This window comes from Archocentrus centrarchus, unplaced genomic scaffold, assembly GCF_007364275.1.
Source record: "Archocentrus centrarchus isolate MPI-CPG fArcCen1 unplaced genomic scaffold, fArcCen1 scaffold_80_ctg1, whole genome shotgun sequence".
NCBI classification, from domain to species: domain Eukaryota; kingdom Metazoa; phylum Chordata; class Actinopteri; order Cichliformes; family Cichlidae; genus Archocentrus; species Archocentrus centrarchus.
The window spans coordinates 298,372-323,590 of NW_022060291.1; the positions used below are offsets into that span (position 1 = coordinate 298,372).

The 25,219-nt window shown below is 44.2% G+C and overlaps 2 protein-coding genes across 4 annotated transcripts in view; one reads left to right on the forward strand and one right to left on the reverse strand.

Annotated features, from left to right (window-relative positions):
- Positions 1 to 103: 103 nt before the first annotated feature.
- On the reverse strand, positions 104 to 16,104 carry matn4 (matrilin 4). 3 transcript variants are annotated; one of them, XM_030725842.1, is made up of 17 exons: positions 15,968 to 16,104; positions 13,805 to 13,980; positions 13,520 to 13,678; positions 12,517 to 12,748; positions 11,381 to 11,503; positions 9,775 to 9,897; positions 8,676 to 8,798; positions 6,092 to 6,214; positions 5,634 to 5,756; positions 4,929 to 5,051; positions 3,646 to 3,743; positions 3,342 to 3,473; positions 2,695 to 2,878; positions 2,457 to 2,609; positions 1,827 to 1,931; positions 1,323 to 1,417; positions 104 to 708 (listed from the first exon to the last, which is right to left on the reverse strand). In XM_030725842.1, exons 1-16 carry the CDS (start codon positions 16,038 to 16,040, stop codon positions 1,359 to 1,361), a joined length of 2,109 nt encoding a protein of 702 aa, XP_030581702.1. In that variant the 5' UTR covers positions 16,041 to 16,104; the 3' UTR covers positions 104 to 708; positions 1,323 to 1,358. The 3 variants fall into 3 exon arrangements, with proteins under 3 accessions (XP_030581702.1, XP_030581701.1, XP_030581703.1); XM_030725841.1 differs by having other exon boundaries at positions 104 to 1,417; XM_030725843.1 differs by lacking the exon at positions 8,676 to 8,798 and having other exon boundaries at positions 104 to 1,417.
- A 5,150-nt stretch (positions 16,105 to 21,254) lies between these two features.
- The window catches only part of rbpjl (recombination signal binding protein for immunoglobulin kappa J region-like), a 19,435-nt gene continuing 15,470 nt past the window's right edge, over positions 21,255 to 25,219 (forward strand). The window contains exon 1 of the mRNA XM_030725840.1: positions 21,255 to 21,268. Coding sequence (XP_030581700.1) covers positions 21,255 to 21,268 — 14 coding nt within the window. The remainder of the gene's footprint in view (positions 21,269 to 25,219) is intronic.

Sequence of the window (25,219 nt, forward strand, 5' to 3'; positions counted from 1 at the left end):
TCTTCTTCTTCTTCTTCTTCAAATCATCTCTAATCTGTTCTCACTGCACAAAGCACACAAATACAATGAGAACACAAACACTTCACACACAGCACCAACTGAATCAAAGTTCACTCCTTTATTGTGTAATACAGACTCCTTATAAAAATACAAAAACCTGTTATAAAACATAGAAAAACATACAGGGTTCAAATATGAGGCGTATAAATTTATGGTGGTCTTTTATACAACATTATAGGACGCAGACATTCAACATGATCTCGAGGTGATTTGATGACTGCAGGCTGGTTGTTTAAAGGGTCGGCTGCTCCTTTTCTGGTATTGTTCATTCGTGGGACATTAATGTGTTACACTCTTACTTCAACAACAGCCCACAGCCCCGCTGAGGTGATACTTAAACTCCCTTTTTAACAACTCTAACCCCGCTGTCTCCTCAGCATTTCTCACCACTGCAAAAGCATCTAGAAATAAAAGCTACAGTCTGCATGCAAACAGGTAATGATTTTATTAAAAATGACCCAAAGGAGTTTCGTGATCAGAGTGGTAAAAGCACTTTTTTGGTCGTTCTACTGTAATAAACACATATTAAACAAAGAAAGAGATCAAGTATAAATAACTAAACAGGTGAGTGATGTGTAGCTATGAATGAACACTGTGTGATCTTCACTGAATCATGTGGACAGATGGACGTAGATGGAGATGGTTTTTCTCCATCACTTCTAACTGGACCATAGCTTAGAAAACTTGTATTCAATCAAAGTGTAAACTGGTGACCTGGAGACCCTAAACTCATCAGGTAGGTGTTGCTGAGGTCACAGATCAGGTGAGGGGCGGGGGTTCAGGCCTTCATGTTTTGTGAAACCTCTGTGATAAGCACGCATATTCGAACAGACGTCGTGGGGAAGCTGAAGCTTCAGATCCGTGTGCTTTCTGTTTGTCAGCTTGGTAAAAGCTGAGGAAGGCGGCTTCTCTCTGCTGAAGGTACTTTTTGTCCGTGTCGTCTGATTTTGATGAGTTTGCCGAGACGTGCCGAACTGTTCCTGAAGCTTGATTTATAATCCTGTGTTCACGCTCCCCAGAGCTCGCTTTCTTTTTGGACTTGAAGCTAATAAATACTGAAATGCAGGAAGACTGCCGAGCTGATGGGAGTCTCTACACAGATTATTACAACCTATTATATTTATATTTATAATCAAAATGCTGTGATTACACAGTGTTTCAGTACCAAGCAGGCCTAACACAGGTAGGGTGTGCAGTTATGCTGTACCTGTGGGGTGGATTTAACACAGGTTTATAAATCAAGCTTTAGTTTGTTCGTCTTCCTCTTGCCGTTCTGCGCGCTCACACTGGTCAGAAGGTCACTTCCTGGAGAGCAGCTGGTTCTCAAGCTGTTCCAGGCGGGCGGCCATCCCAGCCAGTGGACAGTTCATTAAGGAATCATACCCAACATGCTTCGTGTAGCTCTGCACATACAGTACATGAGGCTTTTTTAGCCTTTATTGAGACAGCAAAGCTGGGAGAGCAGCACACACACACACAGCAGCAGACATGTCGCCTGCTCAGCACCACAAAAACACTGAGTGAAGTCACAGCAACACAAAATTACAGATATTATGTTTTGGTGGTAAATGACTGCATTATTATAAAAGTTTCATACTTTTAAAAACATTTTCAAATAATAAACAAACAAACAAGTAATAAGGCCCTCTTTTCCACGCAGCAGGTCGCACGTGCAGGGACTAATGATCCAAAAAGGCTCAGACCGCTCAGTATCAAAAGTCCTCACCTGAGGGAGGAGGGTCACCTGTGTGTGTTTTAAAGGATATGTTTCTGTGCGAGCTGCTCCAGGTTGTTCATCGTGGCCTGCTGGAACTCCACCAGGCTCTCACAGACACAGGGGTCCTTCACCTCGATCTCCCCCTGACTCTCCTCTGCAGAGGGAAAAACAGCTTTTATGTCAGAATCACTTCATTTATATATTCTCTATCGGTAAAGTGGGACTCCTCAAACATTCAGTTGTCTTCACCCCTGTAGTTTAAACTGTCTTTAAAAGAACCTAAAAGGCTAAACCAGCAAAATGTTATCCTTTTCAACAAATACAGTTAAACACAAGATTATTTGAGCTTCTTTTTCTACATGTTATGTTGTCTTTTTGTCAGGAGAGGGCAGCAAAACCACAATTACACTGGCTACAGCACGAACACACACACACACACACACACACACACACACACACACACACACTGCCACCGTCACACATAAGTTTCCTCGGCTGAAACTTTAAAGGTCGACCAAAGTCAAAATAAAGGTGATGAAGCACTTTTAAAGGAAACGTTAGAGTACGGCTCCTCTGAACTGAGAACATGCTGTCACAGAAAAATGGGATTAACTTGTCTCTGTGTTGTTTTGGACATTGTGGACACTTTGTGTCATTGTGGTCCAGCAGGACACACTACCTGGGCAGACATTGAGTTTGAGGTTCTCAGCAATGGTGTTGATGGCGGTGAAGTCAGTGGTGTAGTAGAAGTGTTTCTCCACAGGCTCAGACGCGATCTCACGAAGCTCATCTTCCACAGCTTTCCCCACGCCCACCGCGTACATGGTGATGCCTGCGTACATGCACAGGGACAGGGTGGCAGGATGACCACTGCACTGACAGACTAAAGCCGCCGTTAAAATTGTCCCGAGTTTTACCGGCTTCTTTAGCCTTCTTGGCGTACTCAGTGATGTCATCCTGGGAGCGCCCGTCTGTGAACACCAGCCCGACTCGGGGGATGTTGCGGTTCAAAGGACGAGCGCCTTCTGCCTCAGAGAAGCTGTTTTCCAGCATGTGCTTCAGAGCCAGACCTGTCATCGTACCTTTCTCCATGTAATCAACCTACACAAGCAGAGTAACAGTGTTTAGAGTCATGCAGCTGAGCAGGAACCAACATGTGGCGAAGGTTTCACTCTTTATTCAGCACTTAATTAACTGCAGTTCAAACTCACAACAGGCTATGGATCTGTTTCTGTTAGAGGCCATAAAATACATCTGTACAAAAACTGCTGTGTTTCTGTTGTCTTTAAGCCTCACACAAGTCTCATAGTCTCACGATAGATAGATAGATAGATAGATAGATAGATAGATAGATAGATAGATAGATAGATAGATAGATAGATAGATAGATAGATAGATAGATAGATAGATAGATAGATGTGATTTCTTTGTAGACTTTACAGCTGGACTTCTTTTGTAAGGGGCAAGAGCTGCCCCCTGCTGGCCATTAGCAATAATGCAGGTTTAAGTTAATACCACATTGTCTTTTCAAACAGTCTGTCATGGATAATAAACAAATAACTACCTTCATGACAGCAGCTTTGATCTCGTCAGCAGTGTGGTACATGTTGAGGGGGAACTCAGTCCTGACCCGGCTGGAGTACTGAACCAGACCAACTCTGGTGCCATGAGCAGACACATCCAGGGAGTCCACAACCTGAAGGGAGCACGGTGAGGTCAGGAATATTCAACACAGCTGATACCAGAGTTGGTATTTTATAGGCTTTTTTCAGCACCTGTGACTTCCCTGATCCATGTGCAGGAAAAAGGAGCACAGAAGTACTTTAATTCAGAATTAAATACTGCATGTGTTTGAAAATATTTCCAACCTGGTTAACAAACTTTTTGACAAGCTCAAAGTTTTGAGGGCGGACGCTCTTGGAGCCGTCGATCAGAAGCACCAGGTCGATGTTGGCAGACTTGCAGGCTGAAGGGGAGTGAGACAGAAGTAGGAGGGTGAATCTCTGTGGTTATAGCTACTCTATATTTCTGCTGTATCCTTAATGTATCATTTTTACTGTGAAAATCAAATTATAAACACTGAGCATTAAAACACAAATAAGACAGTAAAGAAATCTACAACATACAGTTCATCATCAGGCTTAACAGGAGCAGCAGGGCGCTGAACTCAGTTTGACTGAAAGATGAGAATCACATCAAGAGCCAGACACGAGATTACTGACATGTTTTAATTTAAAGAAAAAAATAAGACTCCCAACAGCATCTGACTTGCTGGTGCCATTAAAGCAACGTATGCTGTTTATAACTCGCTCTGCGAGCACGTCCCTCAGATTTTCAGTCAGATCCTTGCGGCATTCACCACGTTTCCAAAAGCAGGATTCAGTAAGCGCTGGTTCTGGAAACAGTCTGTGAAATGAACTCAAGTGTTCAGACAAACTGAAAAAACAACTTTTTTCTGGCAGTGTGGTTTTTGTAGTAATTATTATTATTTTCATAGTGACAAAGGATTGCTTTCAGATGTGTGCAGTAGCTGGAACGCAGACTTGATGGGATGATAAATGAGACGAGTGGAGGTGCTGTGTGAAGGTTACTGGCAGGCGCAGGTATTCTCTCACCCCCCCAGAGGAATAAAAACAATCCAAAGATCTTCATCTGTGTCCAGCTGGGTTCATCCAGACATAACTGAGCTGCTTTTAACATCAGTTTGAGATCACTGAACATCTTTATTTCCTCTCCTGAGTCATAACCTCTGCTCTGGATCTGATTCTCATCTCAGCTCAGAATGTTTTTTCCTTTCACTGAGAGTCGCCTGATCAATGTCCAGCTGCCACTGAAGGCTCCTGTATCCTGCTCTGTAATACATTTCTGATGCTTTGGCTGAAAACATACCTAAGCTCAGCAGTGCTGGTTTTCTTTATGTTTCTGCTCTGGTGTCTTAGACTGATTTAATAAAAGTCCACCTGCCACATTTCTGCTCGCTGACACGGAAACCTCGAGACCTTCATCCTGAAGCAGCCGTGTCTACGCCAGAGTCTCCAAACTCATGTTTTTAAAGACGTGATATTTTACTGAGGCCTGCACAGTTTTTAGCTCACAGACTGATGATGATGATAATGATGATGATGATGAGTTTGTGTTTGTGCAGACTTACTGCCGCAGCTCTTGCCGTCCTCCTGCAGCAGTTGTCCCTCGGGGCAGATACAGTAGTAAGAGCCTGCAGTGTTCACACACTGGTATTCACAGCCATGCTCCACTGTGTTACACATGTTCATGTCTGACAATACACAGAAAATAAGCACATATTACATCATAGGGCAGCTGCAGAGACAGATGTGCAAACCAGGAGTGTGAGCTGACTAAACCTTTAAAGCTTTAGGGAATGATTTTACTGTTTGTGATGGACTCTTGTTAGAGTTGAACCCTCTTTTTGGGGGAGGTCACACTTTAATGGGAAGGCCTGGAGAAGGTCAGGACTTCTGTTCCAGTGCTGCTCAGTTATGGCAAAAACAACCTCCACTGTGCTAGTCCTGCATTAAAGTGCACTCATAACTTTTCCTGGATGAGTACTTCCATAATAAATGTACCTAGAATTTATATCCATCTGTGTTTCTGCACAGAGAGGACCTGATCTCATCCTGATTTCCACAGCACTTGTTAGGCCTAATGGATACAAAATAACTGACTCAGTGACATCTTTTTATCCTTTTTAAGCTTTTTTCAAACTCATAGAGGCTGAAAATAAAGCGTACAAACAAATCTGAAGTATTTTTATCAGGTATACGAAGGAGAAAGCTCAGGATGAGCCACAGGAGAAGCAGTAAGTATAAAAAAGTGGTTTCATGTGGGAGTCACTGACTTGTGCAGGTCCTTTTGTCCTTGTTGAGTTTGAATCCTTTGTTGCAGTCGCAGGTGAAGACGCCGGGCGCACTGACACAGACCTGTTCACAGTCGTGTTTCCCCTCAGCACACAGGTCGATGGCTGAATAACACACACACACACACACACACACACACACACACACACACACACACACACACACACACACACACACACACACACACACACACACACACAGTTACTACGTTACAGTGTAAAATTGAGTTTCTCCTCATTTCTCTGGCTGAATGCAGCTCTTCGTGTCTCAGAGTGAAGCCAAAGGATTATTAAACTGTTCAGTTATTCTAAACAATTTTCAGTCTTTACCTTTAAGAAGCTGGAAGCAACAACTGTGTTTGATGTAACAGAACAGCCTTTGTTTCACCGCAGGTGTGTGTCTGTGTGTACACCTGTGCGTGTTTGCATGCAGGACTAACGTGTGCAGGTCTTCTTGTCCTCGTTGAGTGTGTATCCCTTCTTGCAGTCGCAGGTGAAGACGCCGGGCGCGCTCACACAGATGTGCTCACAGTCGTGCTTCCCCTCAGCACACAGGTCGATGGCTGAACAACACAGTGAGTAAAGTGTGTAAGTGTATCTAAGCCAAAGAAACGCACTGCTTACATCTGCTTTGGATTTCGTCTTCCAGTAAGCGCTCAGATAGATGGAGTAAATGCCAGATATTAATTTCTGGAAATGACAAACATTATCCAGTAAGCAGAAACTCTGAGAGATGACGGGCTTTATTAACATGAAAGCACACTATCTGTCATGGTCCTGGGCTGGTGGCCCAGTGTTTTGTGTTCTTTTTGTTTTTGGTCCTCAGTTTGATATTTCTGGTTCCTTGCATTCTGGGTCAAGTCTCTGTCTCTGTTCCCTTGTCCCACTTCCTGTTTTATTTTGGTAGAGTCTTGCTTCCCCTTGTCTCATCAGTGTCATTGTGTTCAGCTGTGCTCCCTGCCGTTTCCACTTTCCCTCATTACTCCCAGGTGTATTTAAGTCCTGTTTCCTCTGCTTGTCGTGTTGTTGATGTTTGTCTTGGTGGAGTGGTTTTGTTCCCATGCCTTGTTATTGGATTTTGCTCTGGTCTGGCTCTCATATGGATTTTTGTTATTTGTTTTATTATTTAATCTCAGTGAGACACTATCCCCTTTTATTCAGCTGAATTCCTTTAAATGATATTTTTGAACCTTAGAGATCAAAATTATAATTATATCCCTGTGACTCACACTTATGTCTTATAACCTCGGTGTATTCAAAGCTGACAGTGAATGATGTTCTGCTGTGGTCTCTAATTACCTCTGAAGACGTGCACAGCTTTGGTCTTCCAGGGGCTGTAAATTTCAGAGGTTGCTGGCACTACGGTGTTTCTGCCTCTGAGCATCTCTACATGAGTGTGTCCTCACACCTTACTGTATGTGTGCGACCTGAGGGCCTCAGTGAAGGATTGCTCCTTTATTCCCGCCAAATGCTGCTTTTCCATGACACACTGTGATCAGCTCATTTCTTTAAGCATGTTATATACGATAAATAAATTCAGTTTGACGTGTTGTTGGTGCCTGATCCAGAGCTCGGTTTAAGCATTATTAAGACTGCATGGTCTCTCAGTTAAGGTCAAAATTTGGGCCTGAAAGTTGGACTAATGTCAAGAAATTCACAGATTCCCTAATTCCCCACAGAAACTGAGGTTTATTTATTATTTATGTGGGATGAAAATCAGACAGACTCTGTGTGCTGCACCAGCCACCGTGATGTGGGGTTTTTGGTTAAAGTGAATGGAAATGGTTCAACAGAGGCAGCTGACACCAGCTCGGTGGAGCGTGTCATTCATTCTGCAGTCTAGGCTGTGGACCAATCAGGACCCAGCCCATTTTATCTAACAGGAGATCAGTCTGAGATCAGTCTGAGATCAGTCTGAGGAGCTCAGCAAATTCAGTTTCATAAAATTTCATAAATGTGTATTCATAGGGTCTGAGTTCTGAGTCCTGTAGTAACAACATTTCTCTTAATGTGTATCTTGTTGTTTTTGAGTATCCTTTAAATTATATTTCTGCTGCCTTTTTGTCCATAATTAGCTGCATGTTTGCATATCTGCTGTTTTGGTTTTGTCTGATGAAGCACTTTGTAACTTTGCAGCTTTGCTTTGAAAAGTAATAAAGTTACTGTAATGTGCAGCATACATAAATATACATAAACTACATATGACATAAAAATAAATGCTGTGCTTTTACTGCATGTAAATTTCCCATAATTACAGATTTTTTGGTCCAAACGGATTTGAATGCAGAGGTAACGTTAAGTTAAATAAATCATCCAAACATGTTATGTCCATGAGGCAAACACTCAGCGGAAAGTTCAGGCTTCAGACTACTCTGAACACGTCAGGTTTCAGGGTTTTTTCTACCTTTGGATCAGTATGAAGCCATAGAAAGGGATGTGAGCTCAGACACTCCCAGAGGCCAGTATAAGATGGCTTTGAATTATTCTGAACTGTAAATTGTGCAAAGCTATTCTAGAGTATTCTCAGAATAAAGACATGGAGGTGAAAACAAGCAGAAAAGGCATCTGTAACAGTCACATTGCATCCCACCGGTCTGCTGTAGTGAAAGCCTTCCAGGTATACCAGACGTAAAGAGCTGGTATTGTAGGCCTTTGCATGCTCTCTACTGTACCTGTGCTTATTTCTCCATGTTGAAACACTACTGCACATAAATAATGCTGCAAATGCTGTATTCTGGCACACTTCTCAAGTCGTGACTCATTTGTTTAAAAACAGGATCATTAAAATGTTTTTCACCATCTTGCGGTGACCTCAAAAAATGATAATTTAGTAGGATGGATTTCTTCCAGTGCTCGACATAATGTCATGATTAGCTCGTAACCAAATCCAGAGATCCATTTGGGAAATGTTAGTGTCTTTTATAAATCATGCATTAGTGGCTGAGTTAGGCAGATTTCACTGTAAAGAAATCAGATCCTCACCTCCATCATGTTTTTATGATTTATGATGTTTCTCCTACTTACCCTGGCAGGTCTTGGCGTCCCGCAGCAGCCTGTATCCCTGGTTACAGCGGCAGTGATAGCCATTGAGCACACTCACACACTCATGATCACAACTGTGGTTTCCAAACGCGCAGTAGTCGATCACTGAGGGGAGGAAAGCAGCGAGGCCGTGAGCAGCAGAGAGGGCGGCAGCCAAACGTGTGGCTCTGCATTTATGTTCCTTCACAGTTAATGTGAGCCTCAGACGGCCCACCGCCCCAGCACACCCTCTATCAGTGCCACATCTGTTACCTGGGCTGTTCTGTCCCAGATATAAATATGTAAGATAAATCACAGTTTTTGTAGTGATACATGTCTGGGTGGGCTTTTTGGTGCGAGGTTCACACTGTTAGGGGCACTGGGGGAGGTGCTGTCCACCTCCTGCTGCAAGAACACAAACACTGAGCTGAACTGATCAGAAAACTCATGCTGGACTTCCATCCACAACTGCTGGCTCAAACCTTCTCATATTTTGTGAACAGTTCAGTGAAATGTCTCCTGAAAACATCTGAGGTGAGAAATTCAGCCGCCTGAATCTGTCTTAGATCAACGACATCTAGTTCAAAGGTTTTCAGGAGAAGCACATCCAACCAGACGCTCCGATTTCCATTAACTAGCCTGGATCTCAGCCTCAAGCTCATTAGGGGCGGGTGACCCGACGCCCCCGCTCACGAAACACAGCATGAAGCAACTGTGTAGCATGGCTGGTTAGATGAACACTGAAAACACACCGTACCATCTGACAACCTGTTAGCTTATTTTAGTTGACTTGTGCTTCAGAGCTTTTACATGTAAAGCAGCCACATGGATCACAGGTAAGTGATTCAGGTGAGAGTGTAAAGGACACGCATCACTTCCTGCAGTGGGCGGTAACTGTACAGCAAATGTATGTGGAGTGACACGCTTTACTGTGACAAACCCACAACCCACACTCACCTCATGAAGCAGCAGAGGAATCAGCATCCAGGCAACCACAGTGTGTGTGTGTGTGTGTGTGTAGGTGTGTGTGTGTGTGTGTGTGTGTGTGTGTGTGTGTGTGTGTGTGTGTGTGTGTGTGTGTGTGTGTGTGTGTGTGACTAACTTGAGCAGGTCCTCTTGTTGTTGTTCAGTTTGTATCCTTTGTTGCAGTCACAGGTGAAGGACCCCGGGGAGCTGATGCAGATTTGTTCACAGTTGTGTTTTCCCTCAGCACATAGATCTATGGCTAAAACACACACACACACACACACACACACACACACACACACACACACACACACACACACACACACACACACACACACACATATAGAGTCACTCTTTCCGGTGGTAGTATTTTGTGGTGTAATCAGTGATATTGTTTTTATGAGCACTTTTGTTTTTTCCTGCATGGTTTAAACTGGACTCATTCTGACTTCCTCAGCTTCTGTCAGGCTGGAGTTTCATATATTCAGGTCAGTATAGTTACATGTAAGCCCTGTTAGCTAATGCTGCAGACTGCTTTGAGTACTCAGGTGCCGTTTACACGAAGCCATTTTCACTGGAAACGGTGTCGTTTTGATGCGTTTCAGCCTTTCGTTTACACGATGGCGTTTCAGAAACGATCCGCGTTTACACGAGGACATGTGAAACGATGAAAACGATGTAGTTCCCATGCCAGGCCACAAGTTGGCGTTGGTTTTCTCTTTGCAGTTTGTTTACGCAAGACGCGCATGCGTGGAGTGACACAGTAGGTAGTGCGGCAAATTGTTCATTACTTACAAAACGGCCAATGTGAGAGGTTTTGTGTGGACCGATGATGAAGTTGGATCGCTGCTGCACACAACGCTGAATTACAAAACGGTAAAAACACAGGAAAAGCATAAGAAGCACTCGTGAATCCGCGAGTACTGTTTATCAGTTTGCGCGTGCGCGAAAAACTGGCCGTCGCAACCATAGTGCGCATGTGCGAGTCGAGCGTTTTCAAATCACCCCGGTTTCAAGTGTTTACACGAAAACGCAAGCCGGTGCGTTTCTGAAACGCTCCACTCTGGACCCCGTTTCTGAAACACATCGTTTTCACTCTGTTGTCGTGTAAACAGAAGGGCGAAACGCATCAAAACGACACCGTTGTCGTGTAAACGCAAGGCCGAAACGCATCAAAACGACACCGTTTCAAAATGAAAACGGTCTCGTGTAAACGGCACCTCAGTTTTTTCTCCACAGTTGTCTCTGTATGATGAGCGGTCAGCCATGTTGGGAGCACAGAAGCTCCACCCACTGCTCTTTAACCAATCAGAAGCACCGTGGCCTCAGGTCTGTTTGCAGGGTTTTGAGTTGCTTTGAGGTTTCTTGTTATTTTGGCTTGTTTTCCATGTTCTTCTACTGCTTTGAGTTTTTGATTATTACCTGTCATTAAGCGTGTTCACCTGTGTTCCTCTCCTTCCTGTTTCCATCAGTGTCTCTGAAGCTTTTTGGATTTATATTTTGTGCTTGGAGCAGACTTTGCTTTCAGTCTTTGGATTCACTTCATTAAAGGGTTATTTTATGTTATTCCACCTGCCTGGACACTTGCATTAGCCTCAAAGGTCTCAGAGCTAAAAGAGAATAATAGCTTTTCTTTAACTGCTCAGTCCTGCAGTGAATCACTTTAGTAACCTGTCAGTATTTTCCTCTGTATGCTGGCTGCTGTATGTAGTTTAGTACAGTGAGAGCAAACTGCAGAGTACCTGCGCATGTTTTCCCATCATGGTTCAGAGAGTATCCGGGCAGGCAGAGGCAGTGGTAGGAGCCCGGAGAGCTCTCACAGATGTGCTCACAGCCATGATCCGACTCCAGGCACAGATCCACACCTGCAACATGTGTCAGAGAAACATCAGCTTTACTTAAAGGTTCTTATCACAAAATCACTAATGTTACTTTTCAGGATTGATTTTCCTGCATGGAGGAATTATTGGTGCACCTGAAGCAAAACCATAAAATTAAGAGAACCAAAAGCAGAGGAAAACAGCTGCTTCCTGATAGTTCCTGTTCATCACACCTTCTCTGGGTCAGGACTCAATCTCTCCAGCTTCACCTCAAAGCACCATGAGGTGTTAAAGCATCTTTATTTAATGAGTGCTTAATTTATTTCTACTCATTGATTTACTTTTTGTATTTATCTGTTTCCCACTGAGGAACACCACCGTGGTTTTTGGAGCTGTGCTCCAGTCTTGAATAATAGCAGCTTGAGGAAATATGGCGCACTTCAGGGATTTGAGGAGGTTGTTATTATAAGTATTATGTTCTGTGCGGTTAGACGGGCATGGAGATTTTTTTTTATTAAAGCTAGACTTTGTGTATTTAATTACATAAAGAATCTAAAATTTCAGTTTTAGAGATTTGGCTGCAGGTTTTTACATTAAGGTGACTTCAAATAAAAGTAATCCATTCATGGCACCAAATCTGAAGGTTTAACAGCTGCAGATGGAGATTTTATAAAAATATGAATGGCTCCTCTCAGAGTTCAGGTATTAAATAGACTCTATTATTAATCTGCCTATAATGGGGTCTTGGTTAGGAGAGGGTTTAAAGCTTTAACATTCCAGAAAAATCTCTGAATTTTGTACAGTTCTTGTTGTTTTTACTCACATGAATCTCTGAATCTTGTAATAATACATGATGTTACTCCTGTAACTGAGTCCAGCTCAAGCCAAATGTTACTTTTTGCTGATTAAAACCCAAATCACTGTCAGAATGATCAGCACCCAGTTTGTATAGAAATGTAAGCAGAATGATATATATAGGCAGTAACAGGTAAATCTAAATGAACAGTTGTAATAATAGCAGCCACCTGTAAGGCCAGATTCCCGTCCTGCAGCCTTACCGCAGAGCTTGTCCTGGAACTGAAGACCAAACTGGTGAATGAGATCAAAGGACTCAACCAGGAAGACGTGGTCCTCGAAGGGTGGCGAGGCCATGGCCCTCAGTGATGTCATATCTGCTCTGGCCACTCCCACAGCGTAGATCTCAATGCCTTTTTCTCTGGCGTCAGCTGCCACCTCAGCCACGCGGTCCTGAGGACGTCCGTCTGTCACGATCACGGCCACGTTAGGAACCTGAAGCCATCGGCAGAACCAGGCAATTAATTAGCTCTGTTTTTGCAGCCAATAGATGATTAAGAAAATACCAAAACATTTGCTAAACTTATTATTTTTATTGTCCCAAGAGCTGATTTCAAAAACCAGAGAGTGGACCGCTGCCCACTCCACACTGCAGTAGACCCTCAGCCTTACTTACTGTTTGTCACTGTGGACAGATTTTGTCTCTTGGCCGGTTTGGGAACACCTGTGTGGGGGAATGACTCAGGACAGATAGGCCTGGGCTTCTCTGTTTAGACTGCTGCACCCGTGACCAGATAAATGTCAGGTGATGGACGGATGTTTTTTCTATTTGTTCATAAAGCTCGTGGGATAATTACTTATGAGTGTGTATGGGAAGAACGGCTGTAGAGAAATAGTTCCACTGAATGTTCTGCTATAACAAAGTTAACAGTGACAGGATGAAACTCCAGCTTCATGAGCAGCCCGAGCCTAACTGTCTTTACCATTGGTCAAGTCACAGGTTCAGTTTCAGAGACTTCAACTGTGTGGACATTCACACATTCAGTTGTTGAAGGATATCAAGTGTTTCACATATTTTGGTAACTACATTTTCAGAAAGCATATTTGAACAGGTGCTGCTAAAAGTTTCATGTCAGTATCCCAGTTGAATAAGTTTAAAGAACTAGACTGCCGGCCGTGAATACAGATAATTGAAAAAAGATTTCAAATGTCTGAAACTACCAAAGAAGAAACGGATTAAAAAATGTTTCAGACACTGATCTGTACCTTCGGCCTGTCTCCTGCCTCAGCAGTAAAAGCTTCATTCATCATGTATCTGATGGCGAGCCCGGTCATGGTACCCTGAGCTAAGGGGATGATCTGATTGATGGCTTTCACCATGCTGTCCAGCCTGCCGTGAGTCTTCAGAGTGAACTCGGTGCGGACCTGAATCAAAGAGACACAAACACGTGTGTTTGGATTATGAGGGTATGATAGCGTTTACAATTTTAGAAATATGCTCTGAGCAAATCTGAGCAAAAGCATGAAAGAAGGTGAGGATGGTTCCTGTACCTGACTGGAATACTGAACAACTCCCACTCTGGTGCTGTTTAGTCCAATATCCAGGGTGTTAATGATGTCGATCATGAACTTCCTCATGGTCTCAAACTCGTGTGGCCTGACGCTGCGAGAGCTGTCGATGAGGAACACGAGATCCACCGGACCAGACTTACATTTCTGCTCAGGTTCTGGAGGAAAGAATAAGAGCAGAGGCTGATGATGCTGAATGTGTCAGTGATGAAAACAGAGGAGGAGCAATCCTCAGGCCCTGCAAGTGTCCCAGAAAGCATTAAAGAAATGGGCTTTCTGTGTCCTGTTATGTTGTAATACAAGACACAAATGATTCCCCAACAAAGGCATCACTCCAGTGAGTGAATTAGTGTTTAAAGCACTTCAGTGAGAAGCTGTGGGCTGTCAGTAGCTGTGGCAGTAAAATATGATTCAGACGCATCTTTTCAGTGACGACAGAGCTCACAGGTGATTAACAGACATGACCTCTGCCAGGTGATGATACATGGAGCCCCCACCCTGCAGCTCACCTAAACAGCCCCCTGGGACCATCAGAGCTGGTCTGGAGGTACGAGGGGGACGTGGTGAGAATCATTTAAGGCTTTTCAATGGCGTGACTGAAGAAACAGGTAGATGCAAGGAAAGCTGCTTCTCTCTTTTTGACTTATTTAAATGCTGCATGTGTGTGCGTGTGTGTGCGTGTGTGTGCGTGCGTGTGTGTGTGTGCGTGCGTGTGCGTGCGTGTGTGTGCGTGTGTGTGCGTGCGTGTGCGTGCGTGCGTGCGTGTGTGTGCGTGTGTGTGCGTGTGTGTGCGTGTGTGTGCGTGCGTGTGTGTGTGTGCGTGTGTGTGCGTGTGTGTGCGTGTGTGTGCGTGCGTGTGCGTGCGTGTGCGTGCGTGCGTGCGTGTGTGTGCAAACAGCAGTATAACCTTCCCGTCCTCCTCCTGAGCTCAGCCTCTGCACCTGTTTTTGTCTTTAATTTTCCCGTGTTGTAACGTTACCTCGTTCAGTCGTGGATGAGGTATGAGGTGGGCTTGTGTTTGTGGTGTGCTTTACCCGTTGGAAAGGAAACGACTGATTAATGCCCTTCTTCACACACAGTGAAAGTCAGAAGTGAGTCAGAATAAGCAGACATGTGGGCCTGTTGGAATCCATCTTTGGTTTCAGACATCAGCGATGGCCAGGATTTAACTTCTTATAAATATGTCCCTCCATTGTCTGGCCATATAAATCAGGTCAGCCGCAGATGGAATAAGCTCTAAATGTATAGCAGGTATGATATGTCCTGAAACATCAGTGCGTTTCAGTGAAGTCCTGATTTCCACGCTCCTATAAAGCCTCCCATTCAGCGGCCTACAGAGGCAGCATTTACAGACAGCTACCTTTCTCTGTTACATCTGGATCTAGATTTCAGACTCCAGCGTTTCTTAAATGGATAATTAAAATAAATTAGGCATCCAAAATATTCAAGATAGCAGTTTAGAAAGATATTGGAAGAGTTCACTTCTGTTCTACTTGTTCATCGTTATCAGAAATCAAATATAGCTCAGGTCTTCTGTTCAAAGCTTCAAACGAGTGGCACAGCACGCCCCGCCTGTGGGGTGTCACTCTCCTTTGACCTTTACCTTTACCAGGATGGCTGTGGCTCAGGAGGCAGAGCAGGTCATCTGCTGATTGGAAGGTTGGTGGTTTGATTCCTGGCTGCATTCCTGGCTGGGCAAGATGCTGAAACCTGAGTTGCTCATTGGAGTGTGTATGGGTGTGTGATTGCAAGTAGAAAAGCACTAAATAAGAACCAGTCCTGACCTCGAGGTCACAGCTGCTGAGGTTCAAACTCATCCAGGTAAGTGCATCTCCAGCTCCGCTCAAAGACTTTCAGAAAAACTTGACCTCTGACCTTGACCCAATTACGGCAAAAATGTAATCGGGTGATCTCAGGGTCACTGGCCATCTTTCATTTAAATTAGGTATGAATCAGACAAGCATACCAAAAAACACTGTTTGATAAATAAGGATTATTTTGAACTGTTAATCATGCAAAGCTACCAGAAAAGAGTCAAGGAAAAAATATGGAGTACTTCTTCATACATGTGATACACATGTGATACACATGTGAGAGAGTCACTCTGCCTTTCTTCTGCTGTTCTCACAGTATCTGCAGACTGACCTGTTTTCGGTCTGGCTGTGGCGAGGACGGCCAGGGTCAACAGGATGAACGCTCTCAGCTGTCTCATCTTCATCCAAATGATAGCGATCGAGCAGTCGGGTCACTCACAGCTGCTGAACTGGAACAGGATCAAACTGTGAAGAAAAGAGGAGGTGGGTGAGGAAAGAGCAAGGCTGTGCCCGCTTTGAGTCACTGCTGAGCCGTGCTGTCATCCAGCTTTAATGTCTGCAGATGGAAGAGGTTACAGGATGGACAGGCTGGCCTGCAAGACATCAAACCTGGCCTCAGGAGATCTCTTTACTTGTTTTCATGCTGCCAGTCCTCAAACAAGTATTCAGACCGCAGCACATACTGTGATTTTTATCTGACTCTTCAAAGTTATTTGAGTCTGTGTGCCCAAACACACGTATTAGACATTAGCGTTCCTGATCACAGCAGAAAGCACTCAGTCATTGTGGAGAGCAGCTGAAGGGCTCTGTCCTCTGCTGCGTTTATGCCCTGCATCCACCCTGCCTCCACTTCAGCACTGACACTGTGAAACCTCAGAAACAGTGCAGATAACGTGGATGTTAGCATGTGTGTCTCTGCAAGCTAACAGCCTCACCATCTGTGCTGCTCACCTTTCTGTCTGGACATGCAGATAAATGACTGAATACATACACACAAGAATGCATTTTAAATTGTGCCCATGCTGAGGGAGATTATTTCTGAAGCACCTCCATAATGCTCAGCTGGAAGCAGCTTTAGAGTGAAAACATGTGGGTTTGGATGGTGCCTTAAAGGGGGGGGGGGGGGGGGGGGGGGGGTCCTGAGAGTCTGAGGGGAAAGGGAAAATAAAATAAATAAAATTCAGTGTTTTCATAAAGTATATACTGTGCCTATACCTTATATATTATATATTTGGGGACATAATTTCCAGTCACATGGCTTACATAAATATTTAACCTGTTGATGCTCATCAGAGTGATTATAAACCCTCTGAGTGTTTGTAGAGTGATAACGACTGTGGTGGGTGCATGCTGCAGTCCTGCCCCATCATCAAACACTCAGTATAACACACCTGGATAAGATGCACAGCACTTCCTGCTCATAAAAGGCTGTGGGCACACACACACAGTCCAGCTCCAGCAGCAGCTCCAGCAGCAGCTCCAGCAGCAGCAGGGGGGTAATGATGAAGTCTGGGAAGTGTTTATGTTTGGGGCACTGGGTCAATTGAAGCAGGCAGCATGAAAGCCACCTCTCTTTCACTGAGGCCCACAGAGAGGAGTCCTTCAGGGGTTTATCGCTGCCTGACTGGCAGCCAGAGACTGTGGTCGTCACTGGCTCAGATCAGAGGAATGAGTCCACAGATGTAACGGCGCACAAAGGCTCTCTTTTCTGTTTGTGTGTCTGTTTGTCTCGTTGCCGTTCCCTCCGTCTCCTCGCCCACTTTCTCTCCTCTCATCCGCATACTTTCAGAAGCATCTCTGCAGTCAGAGCTCAGCCAAACACTTGGAGCACATTTTTCATGCTTTTATGTTTTCAAGGTTAGCCGGTGGTTATGTCTTTATCTTTGTGTCAGTGACCTGCGCACAACACATCAGTCATGCACTGAGCTTTAGTCCCACGTATCACACAATTCCCCATTCCTTCTTCATTCAACCAACATATAGATTATCAAATACAGGATTATGTTCCCAGTTACTGGAAACAAAAAATGCAGTCCACTGTTACAAATGTGTCAATAAAATAAAAATTAGAATATTACATACATCTCCTGACACTGTGCAAACCAGTGCAGACATATCTGGATACTAGAATTTATCCATCCATCCATTTTCTGATGCCTATCTGGGTCTGAGTTGTGAGGGCAGCAGTGTAAGCAGACAGCCCCAGACCTCCTTCCAAAGCCACCCCAGTGACCTCTTCCAGGGGAACACCGGGATGTTTCCAAGCCAGCTGAGAGGCATGATCTCTCCTGGATCTGCCCAGGATCTCCTCCCAGCTGGACATGCCTAAAACACCTTGAAGGCTTCAAGGAGGGACCATCTAAATCTTTAGAGGTGGAGAAGCAGCAGCTCTGCTCTGAGCCTTCATTTAAGTGGACAGACTAGTTGTACTGGAATGTATGATACTGTATAGGTGTACCTAATAAGGTGTCATGGAGGGGGTCTCTAGTTTGAAATGATTGAAGATCAGAAAATGTTTGAAGAAAATTGTGCTTTTAGGTAAGGAGACCTGTTCACATGTTCATTTCCAGCTGCATGTTCCTCACCTTATTCCCTCACACTGGGTCTCCTCTGCCTCTAAGCCCATCCTTCCTATGAGCTAACATTCTTCTGATTGGATATCCTTCAGGTGGGTGGGGCTTCTGTGTTCACAGCCACAACTGTGTGCCTGATATGACTGCCCTCTGTGACATCATACAGATCCAAGAGTAGAAAAAACTGTCAGGAGCCGGATGTTTAGAGGAGTTTAAGAATCTAACAGCAGTTCATAAATGACAGCAGGTCCACTTTAAGTTCAACTACTGCACCAGAACTCATGTTAACAAAGACAGCTGGTTCAGGGTTCGATCCCACACCCACCCAACCTGAGGCTACTGAGTGTGTGTGTGTGTGTGTGTGTGTGTGTGTGTGTGTGTTGGACAAAGACCTCTCAGTACGCCTTTCTGTACCCAAATGGCACCAACCAGCCGCCCACCTCCCTTTTTCCTGTCTCCCCCACTAAACAATCTACTACGGTGCTGCTGCTGCTCAGAGTGTGTGCTGCACACACACACACACACACAGATATCACAGCTCCCCTCTGCCTGGGTCACAGACCAGCATATGTTCTATAATTACCCACAAAGGGAATCATTCAGCTCAGAGCCGGTATTTTCTCGTTAAGCCTGGCATTGACGGGTGGAGGTGGAGGCTGCTGTTTAACAGTGTGTTTCTGAGCTCCTGTCTCCTTCCATCAGCTCTGTAAACAAATCATAACGTCTGCTCTCAGAACACTTTAGGAAATAAAATGTACTCACACAGATTATCTCAACTGTGCGCTCTGATCTCACTTTATTAACAGAACTGCACATTATATTGTGTTACTACAGCATGACAGTGTAATTTGTTTGAATGGGTTCTTAATCTGAAAGAAAATGTGCTTTAAATACAAGATAAGATTCAAAGAGGCAGCTGGATGCTTCAGTTTGCTCCCACATGCTGGAGAGTAAATCAGCCGTGCGGTGCTGTAAGTCAGACACTGTTGGTGTTGGCATGAATGTGAGATCACCACCACAGATCAAACTGTTTCTTTAAAAGTCTTTCAGGTCCAGACAGTGAAAACAGACTTCTGGATTTATTCTGGTGTCATTTTAAAGCTGAGATTCAGGAGGGTCAAAGGTCAAACTCATAAATGCTGCTTTTTAAAATAATGATCTAATACGACCCCCAAATCAGCACATTTGGCCTGGTACTACCTCTCCATCTGCATTTGTTTTGCTGTGGGGTTCCCTGAGATATCAGCTGTAGGGATATTTGCTTTCTCTTCAATCTAATGGAACCTGATGGCATCCACCTCACAATGAAAAACTCTTTCCACAGAATATGACCCTGTTATTTAAAACAAACCTTTAAACCTGATGCTGGCACCAGTTTTTAGGGAAGCACCTAAAATGCTTCAGTCTTTGGCAGAAACCATATGATAGAAAAAAAAAGACTTTTTAAAATGTATTTTTCACTGTGTGATAATTTCAGGAGAGAGACATCACTGCTCTGATCTTTAAATGTTTCTGTTTGACACTTTGAGCACCACAAAGAAAAATAGCCTTTAGTTATTCAAGAGAAGCCAAAATGTCTGCAAAACTGGGTGAGCAGCACTGCAGGAACGTTTGAGACTCTGAAGTTACTGCTCTCTGTGACCACTTAATATAAAGATGATTAAATACACAATCATATTTTTAAAAAAAGTAAAGTTTGAGTCTAAAAATGAAGTTGAAGATGATGAAATAAATTCTGCATATGTACAGATGCCTCAGCCGGCACACCCTGCACATGTTTTTAAAGCAGTCCTTCTTGGTTGTTACCGAGTCAAAGCACAGACCATCACTTCAGCATCGTCAGGCCTGGGCTTCCTGTCAGTGCTGCTCCCACTGGGACAAGAACATGTTGATGCATTTTCCTGGTTTTCCGTGGTTTTCCCTGCACTGTTCCTGATGTCCACTCAAACTAAACACAGTGGACAGAAGGAGCTCTCAGGTGACACCAGCACTGCTGCAGCATCTGCACAACACACAGTAGCATGCATGAGGCCAGGAGTTCATCACAACTATAACGCCTCCTTTGTAACTGATTATTGGCTAAACTGATTATTTTCTCAAATAATTCATTTTGAGGTGATTAATAGTTTCTTGTTTGTCACCGTCTGTTTGTCTTGTTTGTCTTCCTCTCCAGCACTAACTTTAACAAACAGAGTCATCAGGTATTTGATTTCAGCCGTATTCAGGCCTCATGTGGAAAACAGTTTCTTTCCTCTGCCTTTCAGAATATTTAGCCTGGTTTTTGAAGAATTTAATATGTGGTAAAACAAATTTGATAAAACATAAGAATAAAACATTTGGACAGCAGATGCAGGCATGCAGAGCCAAGACAGAGAGAGCAGAGAACATATTTCAGTCAGAGCACTGAATCTTTTTCAGCTCGCTTGGATCGATTCTTTTCCCAGCCCTCCACAGTCCCCCCCCCCCGCTCAGTCCACTCTGACAGCGGTGACTTCACACTGCAGCACAAAGCCCTGTCACTGAAGTTTTACTAAGCCGGCAGCTGCAGCGTTGGTGCGAGCTGGCAGTAAATCTCGTGAGCTGCAGCCTGTGACTTTGGTCACTGCTGACAGGTGGAGCGCGCAGGCACCTTGGTGACCCCTGTTGTTTGTGTTCATCAGGCTGTAATGCTTTTAGCAGCCGGTGTCACTGACTGTGAAGCATGCCAGGCTCAAAGGCAGAGGCATTTAAGGGTAAACTTGAGTCTGTCCAGCTCTGAGGGTGCAAACGTATCAGCTGTGCCACTCAAAATAATAAGTTCATTTATCACCTGTCCATTAAAGCTAGTTCAAAAAAGGTTGTTTTCCTGTTAAAGATCAGTAACACACACATATCTGTCCTCTAATGTAAAGGGACTGATGTTTGCAGATGACTCTGTGATCTGTAGGGCGAGCAGGGACCGGGTGGAGGAGAGCCTGGAGAGGTGGAGGTATGCTGGAGGTAATGAAAGTTGGTAGAAGCGAGACAGAATCCATGTGTGTGAGGGAGAGGGAGAGGCAGGCGAAGATGAAGGAGCAGAGGTAGAGAAGGTGGATGAGTCCCTGGGGTCAACCATGCAAAGCACCTTGAGAGGGGAAGAAAAGAGTGCAGGTAGGGTGGAGTGGGTGGAAACAAGGGTCATGGCTGATGTAAGACAGAAGGAGAGCAGCCACAGTGAAAAGGAAGGTTTCCAGGGTGGTAGTGAAACCAGCTGTGATGTTTGGTTTGGAGACGGTGGATCTGAGAAAAAGAGGCAGACCTGGAGATGTTCAGATCTTCCTTGGGAGAGAGCAGGATGGAGAGGATTAGAAATGAGTCCATCAGAGGGACAGCTCAGAGTCAGAGAGGTGAAGATGAGATGGTTTGGACATGTGCAGGGGAGGGAGGGTGGAGATACTAAAGCTGGAGCTGCAGGCATGAGGAGAAGAGGAAGACCTCAGAGGAGGTTCATGGATGCAGTGAAGGAGGACATGCAGAGGGACAGGATGAAGACCCCTGAAAGGACCATCCAAAAGAGGAAGATCTTGATTTCTTGGACTGCATGAAAACTAAGCTGAACGTGTCCTGTTGTAAAGAAAAGTGGTGTTCTTGATTTACAGCAAACAAAGTTCAACACACAAAGCTCCGATCAAAGCACGCTTTCCTCCCTGATGAACCTGTCACTTACTTCATGCACCGTTATCTAACACCAGAAGATGAAGGAGGTGTCCAGATGAGAATGCATGGATCCATCCTGTAAAATCTGCATATAAAGTCTATAAATTATTGTTTGTAATAAAGCTGTAATAAAGTGTCCATGTTGATGAAACGTTTTGTGGACCTCTTTTATTCTCAGTTTTCTCGAGTCTCAGAAATGCTCCTGCACAGAGGCTGCTTACACATTAACAGAGGGTGTTACCACAGTGTGACCATATCTGCAGACTACAAGACTTTTCCAATGACTACATGTTTATATCTCATGTTCCTGGAATCACCTGGAGCAATATTACCATGAACAGCAGAACTTACTGTGGCTCTGCCTGTAGAAAGAACTTCCTCTTTTTATCGGACTGGTTTTAATGGTTTTCTTCACATGTCTGAGGTGTAAATGAGAGCAGATCAATAAGCAGTTTACACTTTTGGTTAACTGGATAAATTGATGATGTTACATAAATGTACAAAATCAAGACTGTGTGTCTGTGCAGTGTTTGCTGAAGAGAAAGGTGTGTATGGGAAAGCTGCAGTTTGGTAACAGGTGATTATCGCTGTATGCACACACACACACACACACACACACACACACACACACACACACACACACACACACACACCTGATAACAGGTGCAAACATGAGCACACGCAGACACACTCACTTAAACATGTGCTCCACCCTCTCACTGTGGACTGACTGTAAAGTGTAAAGCGAACTTGCTGCTGATGGATCGTCTGAACTAAGCTGAGGAGGTGATGAAGACTCTGGATGGATGAAAGGGCCAGAACAGGACCAACAACAGGAGCATCTCAGCTGAGACGCTGCAGGACGACAGTCTGATTTCAGGTCAGCTAACAGTGAGACTGTAGCATGACGTGATTACTTGGTGCTGGGCGTTTTTTCAGCTGAGGTTGGAGTTCCAGGGTTTGTTTTTCACTCTGTAAGTCCTTCAGAGCCACAGTGTATCGTCTGCCATTAGCATTCAGGATGCTTTTACACAGATAGTGAACCCAACAGCAGAAAAACATCAGATTTCAGCAGACCATCAAACTGCAACACGAAGCCAGCTTCATGTTTAGTCGACAGCTGCCTGAACCGAATTACAGCTCCAGGACGCGGTGCTGGACAGTGCAGCCATTGTTCCATTCCCCCTTAAGAATATCTGCTAGGTGTGCATTTGTTGGTCTACATCACTTCCATGCACAAAGAGCTCTTTCTATGTTAACCCTGGACTTATTTATAAAAGCAGAGAGACCATGGACACGAGGGACACCCCATCCTAAACGCCACAGAGGCCACGCCCATCATGGCTGAGCTGGATGCCCGGGAAGATGGCAGGAAAGGTGAGCAGATTATTTTGAAATCCTGGAAATATTGAACTTATTTGAAAGTATTTGGTGGAGGGTTAAAGTGGCTGCAGCCCCCAAAGTTTAATACAGTGTTCTTCTGCTGTGTATTAAATATGAGGAAAATGTAATGAATAAAGTGCAGTTGCATCATCTGCTACTGAGTGATGAAGATCCATCTGAGGGTGCACACCCCCCAAAGCTGAACCCCCCCCAAACACATTGCATGATTTAAGCATAGACTGTATGTGAAAGATGAAGCCACTGTGACATCACCCTTTTTATTAACATCTTTATTTAAAAAATATGATATATATTTGTAAATATAGCAAATCTCCAAGTTTGGACCATCTTTATGATGCATCCTGGTTCTGGTTATAACAGAACCAGTCACATGACCTGCTTGGTGGAGGCAATGACACACCAGCAAATAAAATATTAACCGCACAAACATCACATCATGTTCATGTTCATGGATTCAATGACATGAAGCAGCATCTCAGCAATTTCCACAAATTTAAACAGAAAGAAACGTGCAGAAAAACTGAATTCTTAAAGAAAGGCTTCGTGGTCATCGGCCTGACCTGTAAACGTTTTTTAAATCCCAGGTTTTGGTCGTTTGAATTGAGCGGTGCTGTTACTTTGACACACGTATCATCTGACATGTTATTATATCTTATTTATCCTCTTTCACCTTCTATCAGTCACCTGAGTTATGGCCCCTGACAAAAATCCCACAACCTCCTTTTGGGGTCAAGACCCTGAGGTTGAGAACTGGTGACAGATATTTTGACCCTGTTAGAAAGTCTCTGAGTCTCAGTTTGTCACATGTCAGATGAAACAAGCAGAGAAACACTTGGATGCTTTAAAGGTATCAGTGCACTGAAGCTGACTGCTGGAAAACTGGTGCAGTGTGGTGGTTAAAGCAGTTATTTAGGGAGGCGGTGTGAATGCTGGCTGCTGTTTCAGCTCCGTTCATTCAGATTGCTACTAGTCTGCTCTGTAATTCAAGCACCATCAAACCACGATGCACAGAAAGCACCTGATGCTGCCAGGACACCGAGTTACTCAGGGTCCAGACTCCCAGCCACCAGATAGACACAAATGTGTTCTAATCACATGATGCTGTGTCATCAGACGCTGTCTCTGTGTCCCTGGATGCATGGCTGCAGAGGGGTTCATCTTTTAATTTAGGTGCTTTTACTTTCCCTTGCTGCTCTAGTTTAGGCACTAAAAATTAGGATTAGGACAATAAAGTGATTTGTGTAACCCTGCAGACCTGACATGCCATTAACAGCCTTCAGCAGTTTGGAATAATCCTAGTCCCAGCCTAAAAGAAGACTGAACGTCTCAGCTGGAACAATGAAGTTCATGTCCTGGGAAGCCCGGCCTTTTCCCTGTATCTGAAATGATCAGAAACACTAAGTTTCACATTCTGTTTATGAGCAGATGTTCCTAAAATGAAATTCATGCCTAACCTCTAAATTAAGAACAAATCATTAGCTGGATTTAAGGTCCAGGCTTCACATCTCCACATCTGGGCAAATTTGCAAATTGGCCCAAGGTTTGCATCCAAGATTTGTGCAGTTGCTAATACACACCTCAGAGGATGCAGTACTGTGCAAAAGTCTTGAGCCACCCCTGATTTCTTCATATTTTGTTGGGAAAAGGGGAAACAGGTGCAGTGATTTATTGAAACATGTGCAAACATACATGAAAATACTACAGTCTGTATAATAAACAGACCTATTCGTCAGAGTCTGGTGTCAGCAGTCTGCAGGAACAGTTCTCCAGGCTTCTGCCTTTGCTTCTCTGTCAGGATGATCCCACACTGCTTCAGTGATGTGGAAGCAGATTAGGATCCATCGCTCCGTCAGACCTGCTGACCTGATGTTCAGTCCAGTTCTTGTGTAATGTGGCAGAGCTCAGCCTTTCCTCCCTGTTTCCTGCATTAA